Source organism: Alligator mississippiensis, chromosome 4 (assembly GCF_030867095.1).
Source record: "Alligator mississippiensis isolate rAllMis1 chromosome 4, rAllMis1, whole genome shotgun sequence".
NCBI classification, from domain to species: domain Eukaryota; kingdom Metazoa; phylum Chordata; order Crocodylia; family Alligatoridae; genus Alligator; species Alligator mississippiensis.
The window spans coordinates 156,653,503-156,670,195 of record NC_081827.1 but is presented as its reverse complement, the minus strand read 5'-3'; the positions used below and the strand labels follow the sequence as shown (position 1 = coordinate 156,670,195).

Below are 16,693 nucleotides of genomic sequence, written 5' to 3'. Positions count from 1 at the left end.
GGACACACTCCTTCCCCTTTGGCTGCTGACCCCTATTACCCCTCAACCCAGGGTTTTTATAGTCCTGGCCTGCCCTCTTCTGGTCACCTGACTAGCTGGCCAGGCTCAGCTTTTAACCTCCACCATACCAGCATGCTGTGCCCAGAAAGTTTTGGCCTTAAAGGGGCCAACCTGTCTTTTAGTAACAGGGCTAGGGTTCCCTGTTACAATGACATTAAATAAGTTGGTAGCGTAAGAGTTATATTGTAGCCGGGATGACAAGTTGAAATAAAACTATATGCATATCTAGCTCTATATCAAATAACCAAAACATGCCTTCTTAAATGCTAATCACTGGCTTTTCAGAGATGGTCGCACCCCATTCCTTTACCTCCACAAATCCCTTTCTTGTATTCTGTATTTAGGTATTTTGTATTTAAGTAGACAGAATGTTGCTAGTTAAAACATGTCACCAGTTCTGATTAATTCAACAGAGATCATCAGACATATTTGTAAATTTATGAGTTTGCTAAACCAAAGTTGTTCTCATTGGAGGTATAAAGTAGTTGGAGTAACATACTTGGTGAGACTGAGATCTGGCATTACTATGGTGGAATTTTAGAGCAAAAAAGTAGAATCTGGAGATACACCAGCAACTAAAGAAGCATCTAAAGCTGTTAGGCAGGAAAGGGTACAAAGTAGGGGTACACCGATAAAGATTTTTTGGCTGATACTGATGGCCAATTATTAACCAGCCACATTGGCTGATACCAATCTGATAGCCTATATGAGCCCGACAGCTTGGAGAGCAGTGTCCAGCCAATAAGTTTGTAGGGGGGGGGGAAGGGGAATGGGGGTCGGGGCAGATCGAGGACCCCATGGTGAAGGAGGGAATGGGTCTGGGGCAGGGGTAGGCACTGCCCAGCCTGGGTGAAGCACTGGGAGGGGGAGCTATGGGGTGGGCTATAGCTAACCCAAAACTGCCTGTAACCACCCCATAGCCCCCACTCCCTGGCTGGAAAGAGGCTAGTGCAGCCCCTGGCCTCAAGCCCACAGCAGGCAGTTCGCCCTTGCCCCATGCACAAATCTGGGGGGTACATGCCTCCTCCAGGGGTGCGCACAGTGGCAGGAAGCCACACCCTCCACCTCCCTGCATCTCCCAGATGAGCTGCCTATGGCTCTGTCTCATGCCCTGTCCTGCCCCAGCTGCGCAACACTTGTCCCTGCCCCACTCCCTCCCTCACTGTGGGGGACTCGATCTGCCCCATCATGTCCCTTCCCTCCCCCCTGCCCCTCCTCCATACAGATTTAGCAGCTGAATGCTACTTTCCAAGCTGCCAGGGTGCATTCCTGGCTGAGTGCATGTTGCTACACCAGCCAAAAAAAGCCGATTGCCAATAATGCCAATTTTCCTTTTGTTGGTGTCACTCTGATATGGACAGCAATGTACAGGCCTTACAAGGTGGGTATCAATTTGTAGGCTGGCACTCAAAAACTGAGCTTCAGGACAAGCAGGGACTTGCCCAGGCTTCTTCAGAAGAGTCCCTTGGTGATGATGATGTGTATTTTGGGGTGATCCAAAGTGGGTTATGCCTACTAATGCCATCCTAAGAGTAGCTCCTTATTCATAGCACTGTAAATACCACACAGGTCTAGGGGTTGTCAGTTGGCAGGCTAGCACATGAAAACCAAGCTTCGGGTTGGACAACACACAGCCCAGCCTTCTTCAGGACAGTCCACTGGTGATGGAAACACTTATTTTGGAGTGATCTGAAAAGGATTTTGCCAGATAATCCCAGCCCAAATTTAGCTCCAGATTTGGGGCTATGTACCTAGCACAAGCCTGGGTGGAGGGGTGTCATTTGGTAGTCTGGCACATGAAAACTGAGCTTCAGGTCAGGCAGTGCCCAGCCCAGGCTTCTTCAGGAGAGTACCCCAGTGGTAGAGATGAATGTTTTGGGGAGACCAAAATAAGATTTTGTCCAATAATCCTGGCCCAAAATCAGCTTTTTATTTGGGGTAATGTACATGCATCATGGGCCTGGGGGGCTGTCAAGTGGCTGGCTGGCACTCAAGACACATGCCTTCGTTCAGGCAGGGGCTCGTCCAGACATCTTCGAGGGAGCCCTCTGCTGGCAGGGATTTCTGGTTTGGGGTGAACCAAACTGGATTTTGCCCAGTCATCCCAGCCCAAACTCAGCTCCGTATTTGGGGTTAATTATATTGCATACAAGTCTGAGGGCTGACAGTTGGTAGGCTGGCATGCGGAAACCAAGCCATAGGTTGGGCAGGGACCTGCCCACACTTGTCCAGAGGAGTCCCCCAGTGGCAAGGATATGTTTTTTGGGGTGATAATCCTAAAAAGGTTTATTCCCTATAATCCTAGACCAAACTCAACTCCTTATTCATGACAATGTACGTAGCACGCAAGCCCCGGGGCCTGTCAGTAAGCATGCTGGAATGCAAAAACTAAGCTTCGGGTTGGGCAGTGTCTGCCTAGGCTTCTTTGGTAGATTGGCAGGGTTTTGGCATGATATGAGGCTGAAATTAGTCCTTATTCCCAGTTCCTTATTCTTGGTTCCCATATTGGGAATAAGGAACTGAGAACTGAGAATAAGGAACCAGGACTAAAGAATCGACTTCAGCCTCATGAAAAGGACCTTATTTTTTAAAATAAAAAAATTAGAGTTTTTTGTAATTTTGTTTTATAGGGTCACAGTTCTTACCAAAGACAAAATGTGTTGTTACAAAGACACATATCAACAATTCATTTGCACCAAGGTTGGAGGGCTGGTTTGCCCATCACTTGTACGAGTCTTGTCCTGAATCCAAAGTGTCATTCTAACCGTCACCGGGCGTGTGTAGATGAGTAAAGAGGGGCGCTGACCCTGCTGCACGCGTTGCCTTGCAGCATTTCATTTTGAGCTCCAAGAAAAGGGAGACGAGCACAAGGGACGGGCTGCAGCTTTTAGCTAAATCTTCTGTGACTGAGTGTGTGAAGAGAGCAGAGCAGGGTAGGGCAGTGGAGCCTGGCTCCTAAATCAGGGGGACAGCTGCTAGGCAGGCATGGCAGCAGTTTTTTGCAGCTGTGCAGGCAGTTTTACTTGCAGGGAAGGATTCTTGAAGGGTTCAAGCCTGGGGAGTCAAGCCCCTGTGTTAAGGGTTTGGGGGGTGGGGAACGTTATTAATGTAGCAACCGTGTGAGCTCAGTGACTGATGCAGCACTGGGCAGGTCGGCAGGGCGGGAGGTGCTAGCTGTGTTCAACTGCAGTGCTGCTTTGGACACAGGCTACAGATTTCTGTTTCACTAGCACTTGAAGACAGGGTGGACAACCACAGTGGTTGTGCCGCAGCTACTGCGTAGCACAGCAAAGAGCAGGGAGAATAGTGACAGATACAGCAGGGGAAGGGGTCAGAGCTTACCTTGTGGCATACCTGGCAACAAGGTTGGCCTTCACTGCTGTAAGTATACAGTATACAATTGTATACTTACAGTTACAGTGGCAGTATACAGATTCACAGGGGTGGTGGGGGGCATCAGGGAATAGGAGATGCTCTGTTTACCAGGGCACCCCTTGGAATAACCAGGAACAATGGCCACAAGCTGATAGAGAGTAGATTTGGGTTGGACATCAGGAAGAACTTCTTCACCATAAGAAGTTCTGGAACGGGCTTCCAAGGGAGGTGGTGCTTTCCCCTACCCTGGGGGGGTCTTCAAGAAGAGACTGGACAAGCACCTATCTGGGGTCACATGACCCCAGCACTTTTTCCTGCCAGGGGAGGGGGTCAGACTTGATGATCCATTGAGGTCACTTCTGACCATAGCATCTATGAATTTATGAACCAACTGCTAATCCAAAGACAAGGAAGCTGCTAGCCCTGAGGCTTCCCAGGCCTGTGTTTGCTGACAGGGATCTAATGTGTTTGGCAAATAACTGAGACATTGCCTTTCTCTCAACCTCCAAAATGTCAAACTAACTTGCACAACATATGGACGCGCAATAGTCTGAGAAGTCATTGCTGTAAGAGGAGCTGGGGGACATGTGTTCCTATGTATGGGCCAACATGCAGAAGTGTAAATGTTGTGTTCACACACTATATTTATATGTAGGTAACAGCAACAAAATGGGGCAGAGTGGATAAGAACCAATAGATTTACTGCCTCAATAGCTTTTGTTAAATCAGCGATGCATGAGATTTCCAAAAGTTGTCTGTGTGCATCGTGTGCCCGCTTGCTTATTGGGAAACTGGATGGCACATTCTGTACATGTGCGTGCCTTACTGTTGACCAGGAAACAGTAACACCTATCTTCAGGGTTTTACATACAACAGCTCTGAGGCCTGATCCTGTGTAATGTTGTTTGGAAAGGCAGGACTCAGACCTGCAATTTGACAAAGATGTCAGGAGACAAGTTTGAAGAAATGACCCATCTCATTTAAAAACATCTGCTCCTTTTAAAGTCAGTCACATCATTTTAAGGGGGGCAGCTCTTAGGTGTTGAATGTTCAAAGTGGAAATAAGAGGCAGTTTAGCAGACCACTGTTACCTTTGCTGTGCTCCTCCCGATCTGTAATGCACTGCTGGGAAGCAGGGCAGTGTTATCATACTCATTTTATAGGCCTGAAGAGAGATTGGGTAGATTTTTCAGAAGTCCCTTAGAACCAAAGAGTGAAATGGCCACTAGGTGTCCCCGTTGCTCTAACCAGCAACAGCCCCTGAGCTAACCAGACCTGAGGCTCCAAGCTGGAATAAGGCAAGAATGTAAACTGTTTATGCTACCTAGACCTTCCCCAGTATTTGAAGCTTTGGACCCTGGGGAAGTGACTGGATTCATTGCAGGGCAGGAGAGAGGAGCAGGCTCCATCCCATTTTTTGGGCCTTTATCCCATCATTGCACCAAAGACTTTAATTTCTTCTACTTGGTGGAGGAACTGTGAAGCCAGACTGGGATTTTACCAACAGGGCATTCATTGGGCGGAGGGCCTGTGGAAAGCTCCCTAGTAAACCCATGAGGACCCTGGGTTGGCTTGCACCCAGGTGCTCTTGATGCTCGGGAGCTGGCATACAGGTCTGTATGTAAGAATCTTACTGGATGGCCTGTTCTCTCCTTTTCCCTATGTTGGGATAAGCCTAGGACCACACCTTTGGAATTGCAAGTCTGTTTTAAGGATCCACTCCCACAGTCTACCCAGCCCCCTGCTTCTTCACTTTCTTATCCTGAGGCACAGGTTCCCCGCTGGGCAAGGAAGAACCTGACAGCACCCAGAAGGCTCCTTGGAACCAGTGATTCCAGCTATATTTCACACCTCATAAAATTGGGAACTATGTGGGCAGTGCACAGGAGATCTCAGGGCTGCAGGTGAATGGGTCAGTACCAAGGCCTGGACTTACACTCCAAATGTGTGGGGCTTTCTATATGCATACCCCAAGAGCTGGACACCCAGTCAGCTGTGATGCCAGATCAGCGAGTGAAATGGGGTCAGGTAAGGGCTCTCTTCTCACGTAAACACCAGACATGCGCTGAGACCTTTGGTGGCAGGAGGCTCTTTATTTGGTGCCATTTAAAGTGTCCATTGGAGCTTGAGCAGCAAAAATCATACACTCCACCCTGGGCTCCTCTCTGATCAGTTCTGGGCCTTCCAGTTGGGTGGGAATGAACTCAAGCTCCCCTCCCTTCTGCCCTTACCTGGGATCTGGAAGGGACAGCTCGGTGGTTTCAGGACGTGTCTCCTTACCTCTCTTTTTTGGGAATCCTACTTTTCTTTCATGCCCCAAGTATTAACCACCTTGAGAACAGGGTGGGGGTGACCAGCACTGGGGTATTCATTGCTGTATATTCACAATGCACATGGAAGTGTACAGCAGTGACAGTGTGGTTGGCGTGGGTGATAGTAAGTGCTGAGTGGGGCTAGCATGCACCAGGCCATGCAGGCAGGGGAAGCCATAGCACGAAGGACTGAATGCAGATGGCAGGGGGAAGGGGATATCTCACCATGCTGGTTCAACAGGTCCTCACACCCACGGGAGTCAGGCCCCACTCCAGGTCTATTTTGTTCTATCTGGGGAAGGCCAGGCATGCATCTTTTCTGTCTGGGTCTGCTGCTGCCCCTATTCTGAATTGCTGTTGACTATATAGTTGGAGGAGTAGACAATTCTAAGTTTGGGGCCCCAGCTCCTTATCATGGACCTGCATCCTTTAGGGTGTCTCACAACAGTCTTGGTGCTGGGACAGCTCTGTTGGATGCCGGTGGGAGGGAAGGGAGTCACCTTCCCAGGTAATCCATCCCACCTTCCCTGCCAGTGCAAACTATGCTATTTCTTTCCATGCTGTTGTGACAAGTGAGGGTTCAATGGCCATACTGTGTACTACCAGAAGAGGTCAGGGCTTGGGCCATTGCCCCCACATAGGGGCAGTGTTTATGGATAAGCCATGGATGGCTTTTCAGGAGAGCTGTCAATAACTGAGTGCCTTGAACTTGGCCAGGAGCACTGCTAGGTCTAGGCAGGGAAGAGAACTCTGCTTTGCAGCTTTCCACCTAGAAGACAGAAGGTGCTTGGCTCCATAGCACAAGATGAGGAATTTGAGGTGCTTACTGCCTTTGCATGCCAGCATCATGGCCTTCCTGGCACAAGTGACAATTGTCTGTCTACAGCACAGGCAACTTGACCTCCTTCCACTAACTCTGGGCTTTGATTGAGGTGTCCGAAGTCCCATTTCTGCAGAGAGAGAAACTGAGGCATAGTGCTACATAGGCAAGATCAGGCTGCGGAACCCAGGAATCCCAACTTCCTGGATCCTGTGGCAGCCACCTGGAAAAAAGGCTTCCCCAAGTCTGCAGCTGCTGTTCAAAGCAGAGAGCCCAGGGACAGGATCAGCATTTTGCTAGGGACAAATTTTCAAGTGTCTCAGACTTGCTGCAGTTATGTGAATTGGACCCCAGCCTAGACATCTAGCATGACTTGCTCATACCCAACCAGTTTCTGTTACTGAATGCTGACTAGCATTTTCCATCCCCACGTTGCAAAGGGCAATCAGCTTTGTTTTCTTCTTCTTTCAAAAATGGAAGACAAAACCCAGGGAAGAGCCCCCACTTGCCCTGGGTGACCCAGAAGGTCTGTTGGCTGTGCTCCGCAGGGCATATATCCTGGTGGATTCAGCTGGTGTCTGGTTGGTGTGGCAAAAAGTGGTATCTCACACCGTTCCTCAGAGCCAGTCTTTTAGGAGAGTTTCTGCCTTCTCATTGTGGAGTCAGTTGTCCTTCTGTGTGTGTGCATGGGAGGGGACGATGGGGAGAAGAGGGGTGGCGTAGATATGAATTCTGGGACCTCAGCACAGCCCACAGCTGTGCAGATGAGGTGTATGTGCAAGAGGTGTAGTGAGGGATGGGATGGCTGACCATCCCCTGCTTCTTGGTGTGACCACACTGGGTGCAGCAGGTGATGAAGGAGTGTACAGCTAGGTCAGGCACAGCTTGGTTTTTTTGCTTTCCTAAGGAGCATAAGGGCCAGAGCTACATGGCCACCAGAAGCACTGGACTGGGATATGCAACCAGTGACTGGGATAGGAAGATCAAGTCCTTTCTCCCAACAGGGAATATCTCCTGGTAGCAGGCTGGCAGGGAATCACTGTCCCTCTGTCCTGAGGGAGACAGCTCTGCACCTAGAAGGGGCAAGGCCAGTTCACGGCACACCTTAGTCCAGAGGAGTGGCAGGAACTCCTCAGCTGAGGGTCATGCAAGGTCTTCCCACATGTGAGTCATTCCAGTGGTGCCTCTACTTCCAGGACTACAGAAAGGCATGGAGATGGGGCAAAGCCAGGTTCTCCTCCTCCCTCACAGCGTCCTGTGGTGTGACTCAGCTGTAGCAGGCTTCCAGTGGAGAAGAGAACATGCAGCCTGGCCTGCACAGTGTGGATAGTGTGCCCACGCAAAGCATGCCCTACTCCTCCTGGTTCAGTGTATGGAAGGACAGCCTACTTCCATGTACTGGGCATGCCGAGGTAATATCAGGACAGTGGCTTAGTTCAAGAGGAATATCTCTGCGTTACAGTGGGCTGACATGGATGTCTGGTCCTTGGAGGCAGCCTGAAGGGTTGTCATTAAATTAAACACATGAAAACACATAAACACAGGCAAGGTCTTCTGTAAACATATCTTGGGGGACTCTCACATTCCTCAGCTGATCCATGGCCAGTGCTGGGGAGGGGAAGGCAAGTCTCCTTACATATTCCCACGGTACGTGATGTTAGTGAAGGTAGATGTGGCTTCTTTGTACAAGGGGTTGTTGCCCTGTAACAGAAGCAGAATATAGTTATCCAGGGTTTATTGTTGGCAGATCACATTGTCCACTTTACATATGAGGAAACTGAGGCAGGGGATGAGTGGCCCATCCTCACACAGGGGCTCAGTATAGATAGATGCAGTAGAGTCTGGGCTGCCTTCTTCCCCTTTCCATACTCTGGCCACTAACTCACACTGTGCAATTGGATAATTTAGGGGACCAGACTTTCCAGCAAGCACCAGCCCCAGTCCCCAGGAGGGCTCAGCTCCCACTGAGGGGCTCATGGTCAGGTGTGTGTACCATATGTGTAAAAAATCTGTACCCATTGTACCTGAACAGGCATTGAGCTATGGTGAAAATCCAACCCACACACTCATCGGTAGCTTAAATCCATGATAATTAAAAAATGGGCTGGGTTATTGAAAGTAGAGATGCTGATGAGCAGTCATTGCCTACCAACCATGTCTCAGGTATACCATGGCAACAGCATCCTCTATGTCAAGACACCTAGGTCTGCAGCTTAGGAAAGTACTGACAGAATTGGCCTTCCTACTGCCCAAGATCTCAAGTGAAGAAGGATACCAGTGATCTAGTCCTCAATGGGCATTTGTGTGCTTCATCATGGTGTTCAAACATAATTGTTCCTGCTTAGGAGGGACCACAGACTACAGGTTGGGACTGAGGGAGGTCAGCCAAGCTGTGGGTAGGGAGCACAAGGGGCAGGGGCATGTGTGCAAGATGGTGGGGAGCCCAGGGTGGTAATAGGAGAGGGTTGTATATCAGAAGCTTTTGCTGTACCTGCCTTGAGCCTGGGCTGACAATGGCACCATTACAAACAATAACACATTTAAGAGAAAGGGAAGAGCAAAGTATAAGAATCCTAGCTCAGAAGGAGCCTAGGTGCAAGGCATAGGCAAAGCCCCAAGCTGGCTGTTGAAACCTTTTAGGAGTGTTGGCCCAGCGTGAGGGGAACACTGCATTGATGAACTGTCCCGTGCATTACGTGCATCAGCCTTTCCAGCTGGCCTGTGGCAGATGGGACACTCTGGGCAGCTCACAGGGTGGAAAAATGGGAGCAGGGAGTGAGTAAGAAGCATGTGCTCCCTGATGGACCTTTTGGCCTCCTTTCCACCCCCAATACTTCCCAACTCCCTCTGGCCTTCCCCTCTTCTGTTTTCCTGCTGCAGTGTCTCTTGATTTCTCCATGAGTCACTGTACTACCCAGGATCCTGCCTGAACACACTTACCTTCCCTCAGACAGGGCCTTTCCTCTGCACTTCTGAGACAGAACATGGTCTAAGAGCTGGCACCCCAGTACTCCTCCCCAGAGGACAGCAAAACAGGGTGCCAACCCAGTCCTTTGACCCTTACCATGTCCCACTTTGCCTTTGCTTTCTCCTCCTCAAACTTGGCGAACTCCCGCCGGTCATGGATAGTGATGAGCAGCTTCCAGATGAGCAGGGCTGCCAGGCCAATAAGTAGGATGGCTCCTGCCACGGAGAGCAGGACCACAAGGATATCAGGCCCCTTAGGGCAGTCTGGCAAAGAAAGGAGGGCATTAGGTCTCTCCCTGTGATCCACCTACAACATCCAGCAACTCAATGCATGGTCAGGGTACGTGAAGCACGTGCTGGAATAGCAGCTTCACTGAAGCAGGGCTCCTTTGGCCAACAGCAGTAGGGGGTCTCTTATTCCTGTGCCGCTAGAGGGCAATATCACTCACCTAAGTCCAGGGCCTGACCCTGTATACACTTAAGTGTGTGAGTAGCCCCATTGTGTGTTCAAAGGGCAGATTTTCAAAGGGGCCTGGGATAGCCAGGTATCCACATCCGATTGAAATTGAACCATTTTGAGGCCTGGGCACCCTGCAGATTTTTTGGGCATCCCAGATGCAGTGTTTGCAGAATGGGGCCCAAAGGCAGGACATTCCATACAGCCACGATTTAACTATCAGAGCCCCAGGGGCAAGTTAGCCTTGGGTGTGACTCCTTTGGCTGCAGGCAAGATTTGGCTGTGTAGCATCTTCCTGTTAAAATTAGTGTTCCTGTTCAGTACAGACAGGGCGTTCCCAGCTGGAGGGAGGGCTTGGTCTTTGTTCTCTTTCTTTCCCAGGGTGCAGGCTCTATCCTGTTGTTAGCAGCGCATCATGAACAATGCCACAGGCTGAGCATGCCCTTTCCCTGGGAGACTCACCAAGTCCCTGGCTATAGAGTGCCCAGTGTGTATTCAGAGAAAAGCAGGCATGGGAGGAGGAGGGGTGGTGGGGAGGAGAAGGAGGGAAGCATAAGACAGCTGTGACCACAGCTGCTGGGAGTCTCACTCACACATCTGGAGGAGGAGGGAAGGGAGGGTCTCTGGCTGGGTTAATGGTGTGTCCTACAGTCCCTGGCTGGAAGGGGCTGACCTGCCTTGCCTCCTCCAGGCAGAGAGAGGCCCCATCTCCAGAGACACAGTGGGCCAGTGCTCAAAAGTGAGGGAAAGAAATAAAAATAAAGCAGGGTAAATCAAGTGTATGAGGCAATGGCTCATCATAGGCAGAACGGGCTGGGACGACAGCTCCTGGGTATCCTGAGTAGATGGCTCCTATGGAAGTTTGACATGCCAGTCTGTTCCAGGCCTGGGCTTTCCTGCCGGCCAATTCATAGCAGTTGTGCTTGGCTTGGCGACTAAGACCACTCTCCCAAGCTGCCTAAGAGCTCTGACAAGACTCGTCCTGGAGATGAACCTGGAGACACAGGTTTTCTCCATGACCTTGGGCAAATCCTCCTCTCTGTGTTTCAGTTTCCCATCTACAACATGGGGAAACAGCACAGCCCTGACTCACCAGGTGATAACCGTGTTAAAGATAGTGACATATGATCAGAGCACTGCTTCCTGTTTGAGGGCCAGGCAGTTCTTTCTCTTTGACATGGCTTTTGCCTCCCTTCTACTCAAGCATGGGATGGGGCAGCACAAAGCACATAGGCTGGATGGGCAGGAGGTGGGAGATAGGAGTCCCTGTCTCCTGGACAGGGCGTAGTTTAGGCTGGCTTTCCCAGGCATCTCCTGAACCCACCCATTGGGGATGATTCTTGTGGCTTTGCTGAGGTTTTGATCCCTCCAATAGCTCTTGGCTGACTCCTGTCTAAACCTCCCACGCGCTGAGCTGACAGGCTGTGTCAACCGCTTGCTTATATGGCTCTGTCTGATAAGGCAAGGGAGGGCTGCGTTAACATTTCCTTGTTTGTGTTTGTGTCTCACAGAGGAGCAACACTCCCTGCACTCCATCAACCCCTTCCTCCCTCCCTCCCTTCCTGCCGCCTACCGGCCCGCCCTTCCTCCCTGTCTGCCCCTGTCCTACACAGGTTGTGCAACCAAAGCAAAAAACAAACCTGAGCTGATGTTTTCCTGCCACCTGGGAGTTTTGGGGGGCCCAGCCCAGCAGATGGCAGCAGGGCTGCAATTACAGCTGGTAGCCACTTTCCCTCCTCTGCCTTCTCCAGGGCTTTGCCTGCACTGCACTACTCATGAGTTGGAGACCCCAGGAAATGGGACTGTTTAGGGCAATTATTTGGGCTGGAGGGTCACTTAGGGAGTTTTGGTGAGCTGTCCTGGGCCAGATCAGCACTCCCCCTGGCTCTTGGCCCACAACAGCTTACCAAAACTCCCTAAGTGGCTCCGTCCTGTGTTAGGCTGGGCAGGTGGGATGGGGCTGTGGGGAGTGGTGAGGGCTGGGATCGGGATCATGGGGCCAGGGCAGAGCTGCGATCTGCTCCTGGCATGCCCCTGCCCACAGAACTGACACCCATCATAGGGACATGCAGGCAGTGGGCTGCAACCCTACGCTGTCACCGTCCTGTGATCCCGATCCTGATCCTGACCCCGGCCCCTGCTCCCTGCCCACCTGCGGCCCCATCCTGCCTGCCCAGCCATACAACCCTGCCACACAGGTCCCAGGCTGGTCTCCAGGGACACCGTCCTTGTCTACCCACTATGTTGGGTGCCCTGGGCAGTGGGTATGGGGAGGACAGGCCAGGGTGCCCAGGCAGCAGAGCCCGGTCCAGCAAGCAGCAGTGGCAATGGAGGCTGGCAGCAGCAGCTGGACAAAATCCCTTGGTGGGCCAGATCCAGCCCAACAGCTGTATTTTGCCCACCCCTGGTTTAGGGGAACAGTTCTCCCTGCTTGCTGGTCTGCAGAGGGAGTGGTGTCATCTCTCCTTTGGTCTGGGTCCAAGGCTGGTACATAGCTGCCCTGAGATGCTACCTATTTATGCTGGCATGCTGAAGGCTCATTGCAAAGCTAGAGAGCCTAGACAATAACACGGCGTTCTTTCCCCCTGGCATGTGGGGGCTGGGCCTCTAAAGTGCTCTTTGGAAAATGCAGCCCAAGGAGAGGCGAGGAATCATGCAGGTGGAAGGCATCTAGTCTTTGATGTGTACACCAGCTCCAAGGAAACTGCTGAGCAATGCAGCAGCAGAGAGAAATTGACACAGGAAGACACTGTCTTCTACTGTGAAAGGAGTTCATACTGTCACATGAACCCTATCCTCACTGACCGGCCCTCCATCTGAGCTACAGTGGCCCAGGAGAGAGGAGAGAGGCAAAAAATGGCCTTGAACCCTGGACCAGTACCTTTGTAGCTAAACCAGCAAATCCTGGAGAGATGCAGCAGCACAGTAACAGAGTAAACCTAACTAAGGATCTGTGGCAGCCTCAGGTGCTGTGGCCCAGAACCCCTCCTAACTCAGGGCAGTGGTCAGAATCCTTCTAGAGCATCTCATCTAGTTCTCTGGGCACAAAAGTCTCTGAAAGCAGCTTAGGATGAGTTGACATCCAAAGGCATGATTCTCTAGGATGAAGGAAGTCTTCTTGCCACCCCTGGGGCAGATGAGGGTGCAGGATAGGGCTGAAGAACTGGTAGTAACTGATGAGATTTCCCAGCAATGCCCTGCAGCATCCTAAGTGTGAGCACACTCGTAGTCAGCTTTGGAAACTGCCTGTTCTGGCCCTTCCCCTGCACATATGTGGGTTCTATCACTTCCATTCGTTGAGGCCAGAATTCCTCAACAGCTCCGCCTCACATAAGACATGAAAGCAATATAAAGAACACAGGGATTGCAGCCTCCTGCGCTCCTACTTTGTTCACTAGCCTGGCTGATTGCCAATCTAAACTGGTATCACCAGGGACACAGAGGTTTCTAAATTAACCCAGATACACGCTGTTGTCCCATGCCCCAAGGGATCAGCTGGGTACTGCCTTCTGCCTGTGAACTCAAAACTCAGATCTCCTGCCTCCTGCCCAGGCAGCACAGTGAGGATGAAGGGAAGCTTGGAAAACTGACTCAGAGGTAGACCAGGGAGAAAAAGTAGACCTGGAGCAAAAATTAAACAAAAATGAAGGGAGAGAGGGGGCTTCTGGAAGACAGCTGGAATCTGGACTAGGCAGCAGAGCCATCAGGGATAATGGATGCATTGGCCTGCAACTTGGCACTGACACCTTGATGGCTTCCCAGCAGCTGTGAGCTGGATGAAGCAGATGGCTGCTTGATACAAAGAAGAAAGAGCAGTAGGAAACTTACACCTCAGGGGCTCACATCTTGGCCTTGGAACATGCAGTAAACCCTCCCTGTCTGCATGGAATTGGCCTGGGGTGAAATTCACTCTGATGAACTTTATTCCTTTTCTAGTCAGCTGTGTAGCACTCTGTGGCCTGTGTAGAAGGGGCAGAACAGAGCCCAGGGCAGCCCTCCTGCATGGCAGAAATACCACCCAGATGACAGCAGAGAGAGACCTTAAGGGGTGACTGAACAGACTGTAGTGGGAAGTGTGTCTTCTGCCACCTCTCCCAGGGACACAGACAGGATGGAGTTGGGGCCTCCCTTAGCTCAGCAACTCACCTGGCTCCTTAATGACATAGAGAATGGATTTCCCGCTGGAGTCCTCATAGTACTGGAACCTCACCACACAGTCGTTCTCATCCTTGTAGGTGCAGTTCACTGCATCTTTGCCTTTGTCATCTGCCAGGGAAGGAGAAGGAAGGACCTTCAACCCAGCCCAGGTGGCCACTGTAGATTGGGTCAGAACTGGGCAGAAGGTCCTGTCTTACTTGGGCCACAGCCTAAGCCAAAATCTGGCCTTATGCAGCCAAATAACAGTGTGCAATGGACCCTAAACTGGGACATGGGTTGGGTGGGGACTGGGTACTACAGTTTGAATGATCAAAGGTGCCTGGGGTGCTGGCACATGGTGGGTATTGAGCCATCTCAACACCCAGCTATATTAGAAGAATGGTTGGAGGTTAATGTGTGCCACCTAAACCTGAACTAATCCCAGCTACTTCTCCTAACAGGCTGTCCTTCTTCCCTGAATGTGGCCTTAGGAACCAGCTGGCACTTTTTAGAGCCCATAAGTCATGTTTCTGAAACACCACAGGAAATCACAGCTTGTGTGGGCTCTACAAATGGGACTGGGAGGTGAAGACTTGGTGTCAGGCTCTGGTTTCATGGTTTCTGTGCCTGAGCCACAGGACTCCAATGCAAATTCCCAGGCTGGCTGGCTCCAAGGGACTGTATCATTACAGTGAAGCAATTTGTTTTTCCTTTCCCAGCCCCTTGTGCAATGGGACAGCCTGTGGGGACTGTCCAGGCCAGAACAGCAACCTGGCGATCCAACTGGTGGGCTGACCACCTACAGTCCTCAGCTTCACTTACTAAGTTCCTCCACTGGCACAATCTCGTCACGGCAGTTGCGGCTGCAGGTTTGCTCCTCCATCAGGGTTCCCCTCTCAAACTTCTTACACTCCACACACTCCCTGAGGGACAAGAAGATACAATGAGAGACAGCAACATTGGGGGATCCTACATGCAACTCCAAGGCTCTCAGCAAACCCTTTAGGCTTGAGTCCTTTATGACTGAAGGCTCAGGGTTTTTCCAGGCTGCGCTGCGGCAGCCCTCCAGAGGGGAGGGTTGTGGAGAGTGGTGCCCCTATGAGGTTTTTGGGTGTAGGGTCAGGACATAGGGACTAATCACAACCCTCACACCTGTGAGAGGGGGCCTCCCTTGGAGATCCTGGCCCCAGTAAGTAAGTGGAAGACCTGGATTCTGGACCTCTCAGTTGAGTGTTGCTCTTCCCTGTGCAAACCCCTTTTCCTGAATGTGTGCCAAAAGGTCAGCTGCCTCTTACAACTGGAATATTGCAAACTCGCCTTTCCCCTATGCACTGCTACCTGAGGTCACACAGAGCTGCAAAGCCCAGTGCTCACCTGCTGATCCCTGAATTCCCAGAGATCCCTGAATTGTCACCTGCACCCTGCACTGATTTAAAGCCAGCCTCAGGTGCTAAGATCTGTGCAAGCCCAAGGCCTTTTAAGGAAGCTGGCCCAATTTATAGCCTAGCAAGCTCTGTCCAGTATTGGTAGGATCACTGAGGGTCTAGCAAACCCATCTAACATGGCCTGGCCTGCTCTGACCATTCTCAGGGGTCAGGTCTAGCCTTCTTTGATTACAACCTGGCTCTGCCAGCATGGTTTTCCCCTGCTAGACAAATGCCCCCAACCACTCACTCACTCACTCACTCACTCACTCACTCACTCACTCACTCACTCACTCACTCACTCACTCACTCACTCACTCACTCACTCACTCACTCACTTCTTGATGGTACAGGCATCGGGACAGGTGGGGCACTTCTCACAGGTGTCCCCGTAGGAGCCAGGCTGTGTGCAGTCACACTTCCCGCACACACAGTGGCCATGCCCACTGCACACCAGTCCATTGCTGGACATGCATGTGTCAGTGCGTGTGGTGCAGTTGCAGTAGTCCCCTGTCCAATCAGAGTCGCACAGGCAATCCCCACAGCTGCACTGCCCATGACCTGTGAAAAACACAAGGGCATCAGGAAACAGGCAAGGCAGGAAAATTACTTCCCAATAGCAGTATCCACGTTGTAGCCATATTGGTCTAGAAGCAAAAGGAATCAAAACTTGTGGAAGAGGTGATATTTTTATTAGACCAACTAGATATTTGCAAACAAATTATTTTATTTATTTGCAGTCTTTCGGGCGCACACACCCTTCATCAGGCATAGGAGAGAGCAGAGATTGTACAAGTTCTCCTAGGCAGAAATGAAAATTTTCATTTCTACCTAGGAGAACTTGTACAATGTATGTGCCAAATTATGGTGCATTACATTTAGTACCTGCATTAGCGCAGAAGAGCGCTTTTTTTGTAATGCTTAATGAGCATTGGATTAAAGCTACTGCACATTAGCATGTTCTTTGCCAGCTGTGCTAATGTGCAGTCAGTTTAGTCCAATGCGCATTAAGGGTCTTGTGTAGCCATGTCCAGTGATTCCAAAGTGGGAACAATACTCCTGAAAGGAAGGAGCTGATATGTGGGTGGGGGAGCAGTTGCCAAACTACTTTTTTTTCCCCTCAGCCTTGTCTGCCCACATA

The 16,693-nt window shown here is 50.9% G+C and overlaps 1 protein-coding gene across 2 annotated transcripts in view; it reads right to left on the bottom strand.

Annotated features, from left to right (window-relative positions):
- Positions 1–5,508: 5,508 nt before the first annotated feature.
- ITGB3 (integrin subunit beta 3) overlaps positions 5,509–16,693 on the bottom strand; it is a 58,059-nt gene continuing 46,874 nt past the window's right edge. For both annotated transcript variants that reach the window (XM_059726832.1, XM_059726833.1), the window contains 5 exons: positions 15,891–16,113; positions 14,951–15,051; positions 14,138–14,257; positions 9,632–9,798; positions 5,509–8,268 (listed from right to left, as the gene is read on the bottom strand). In XM_059726832.1, the coding sequence (XP_059582815.1) occupies positions 8,200–8,268; positions 9,632–9,798; positions 14,138–14,257; positions 14,951–15,051; positions 15,891–16,113 (680 nt within the window). In that variant the 3' untranslated portion in view covers positions 5,509–8,199. The remainder of the gene's footprint in view (positions 8,269–9,631; positions 9,799–14,137; positions 14,258–14,950; positions 15,052–15,890; positions 16,114–16,693) is intronic.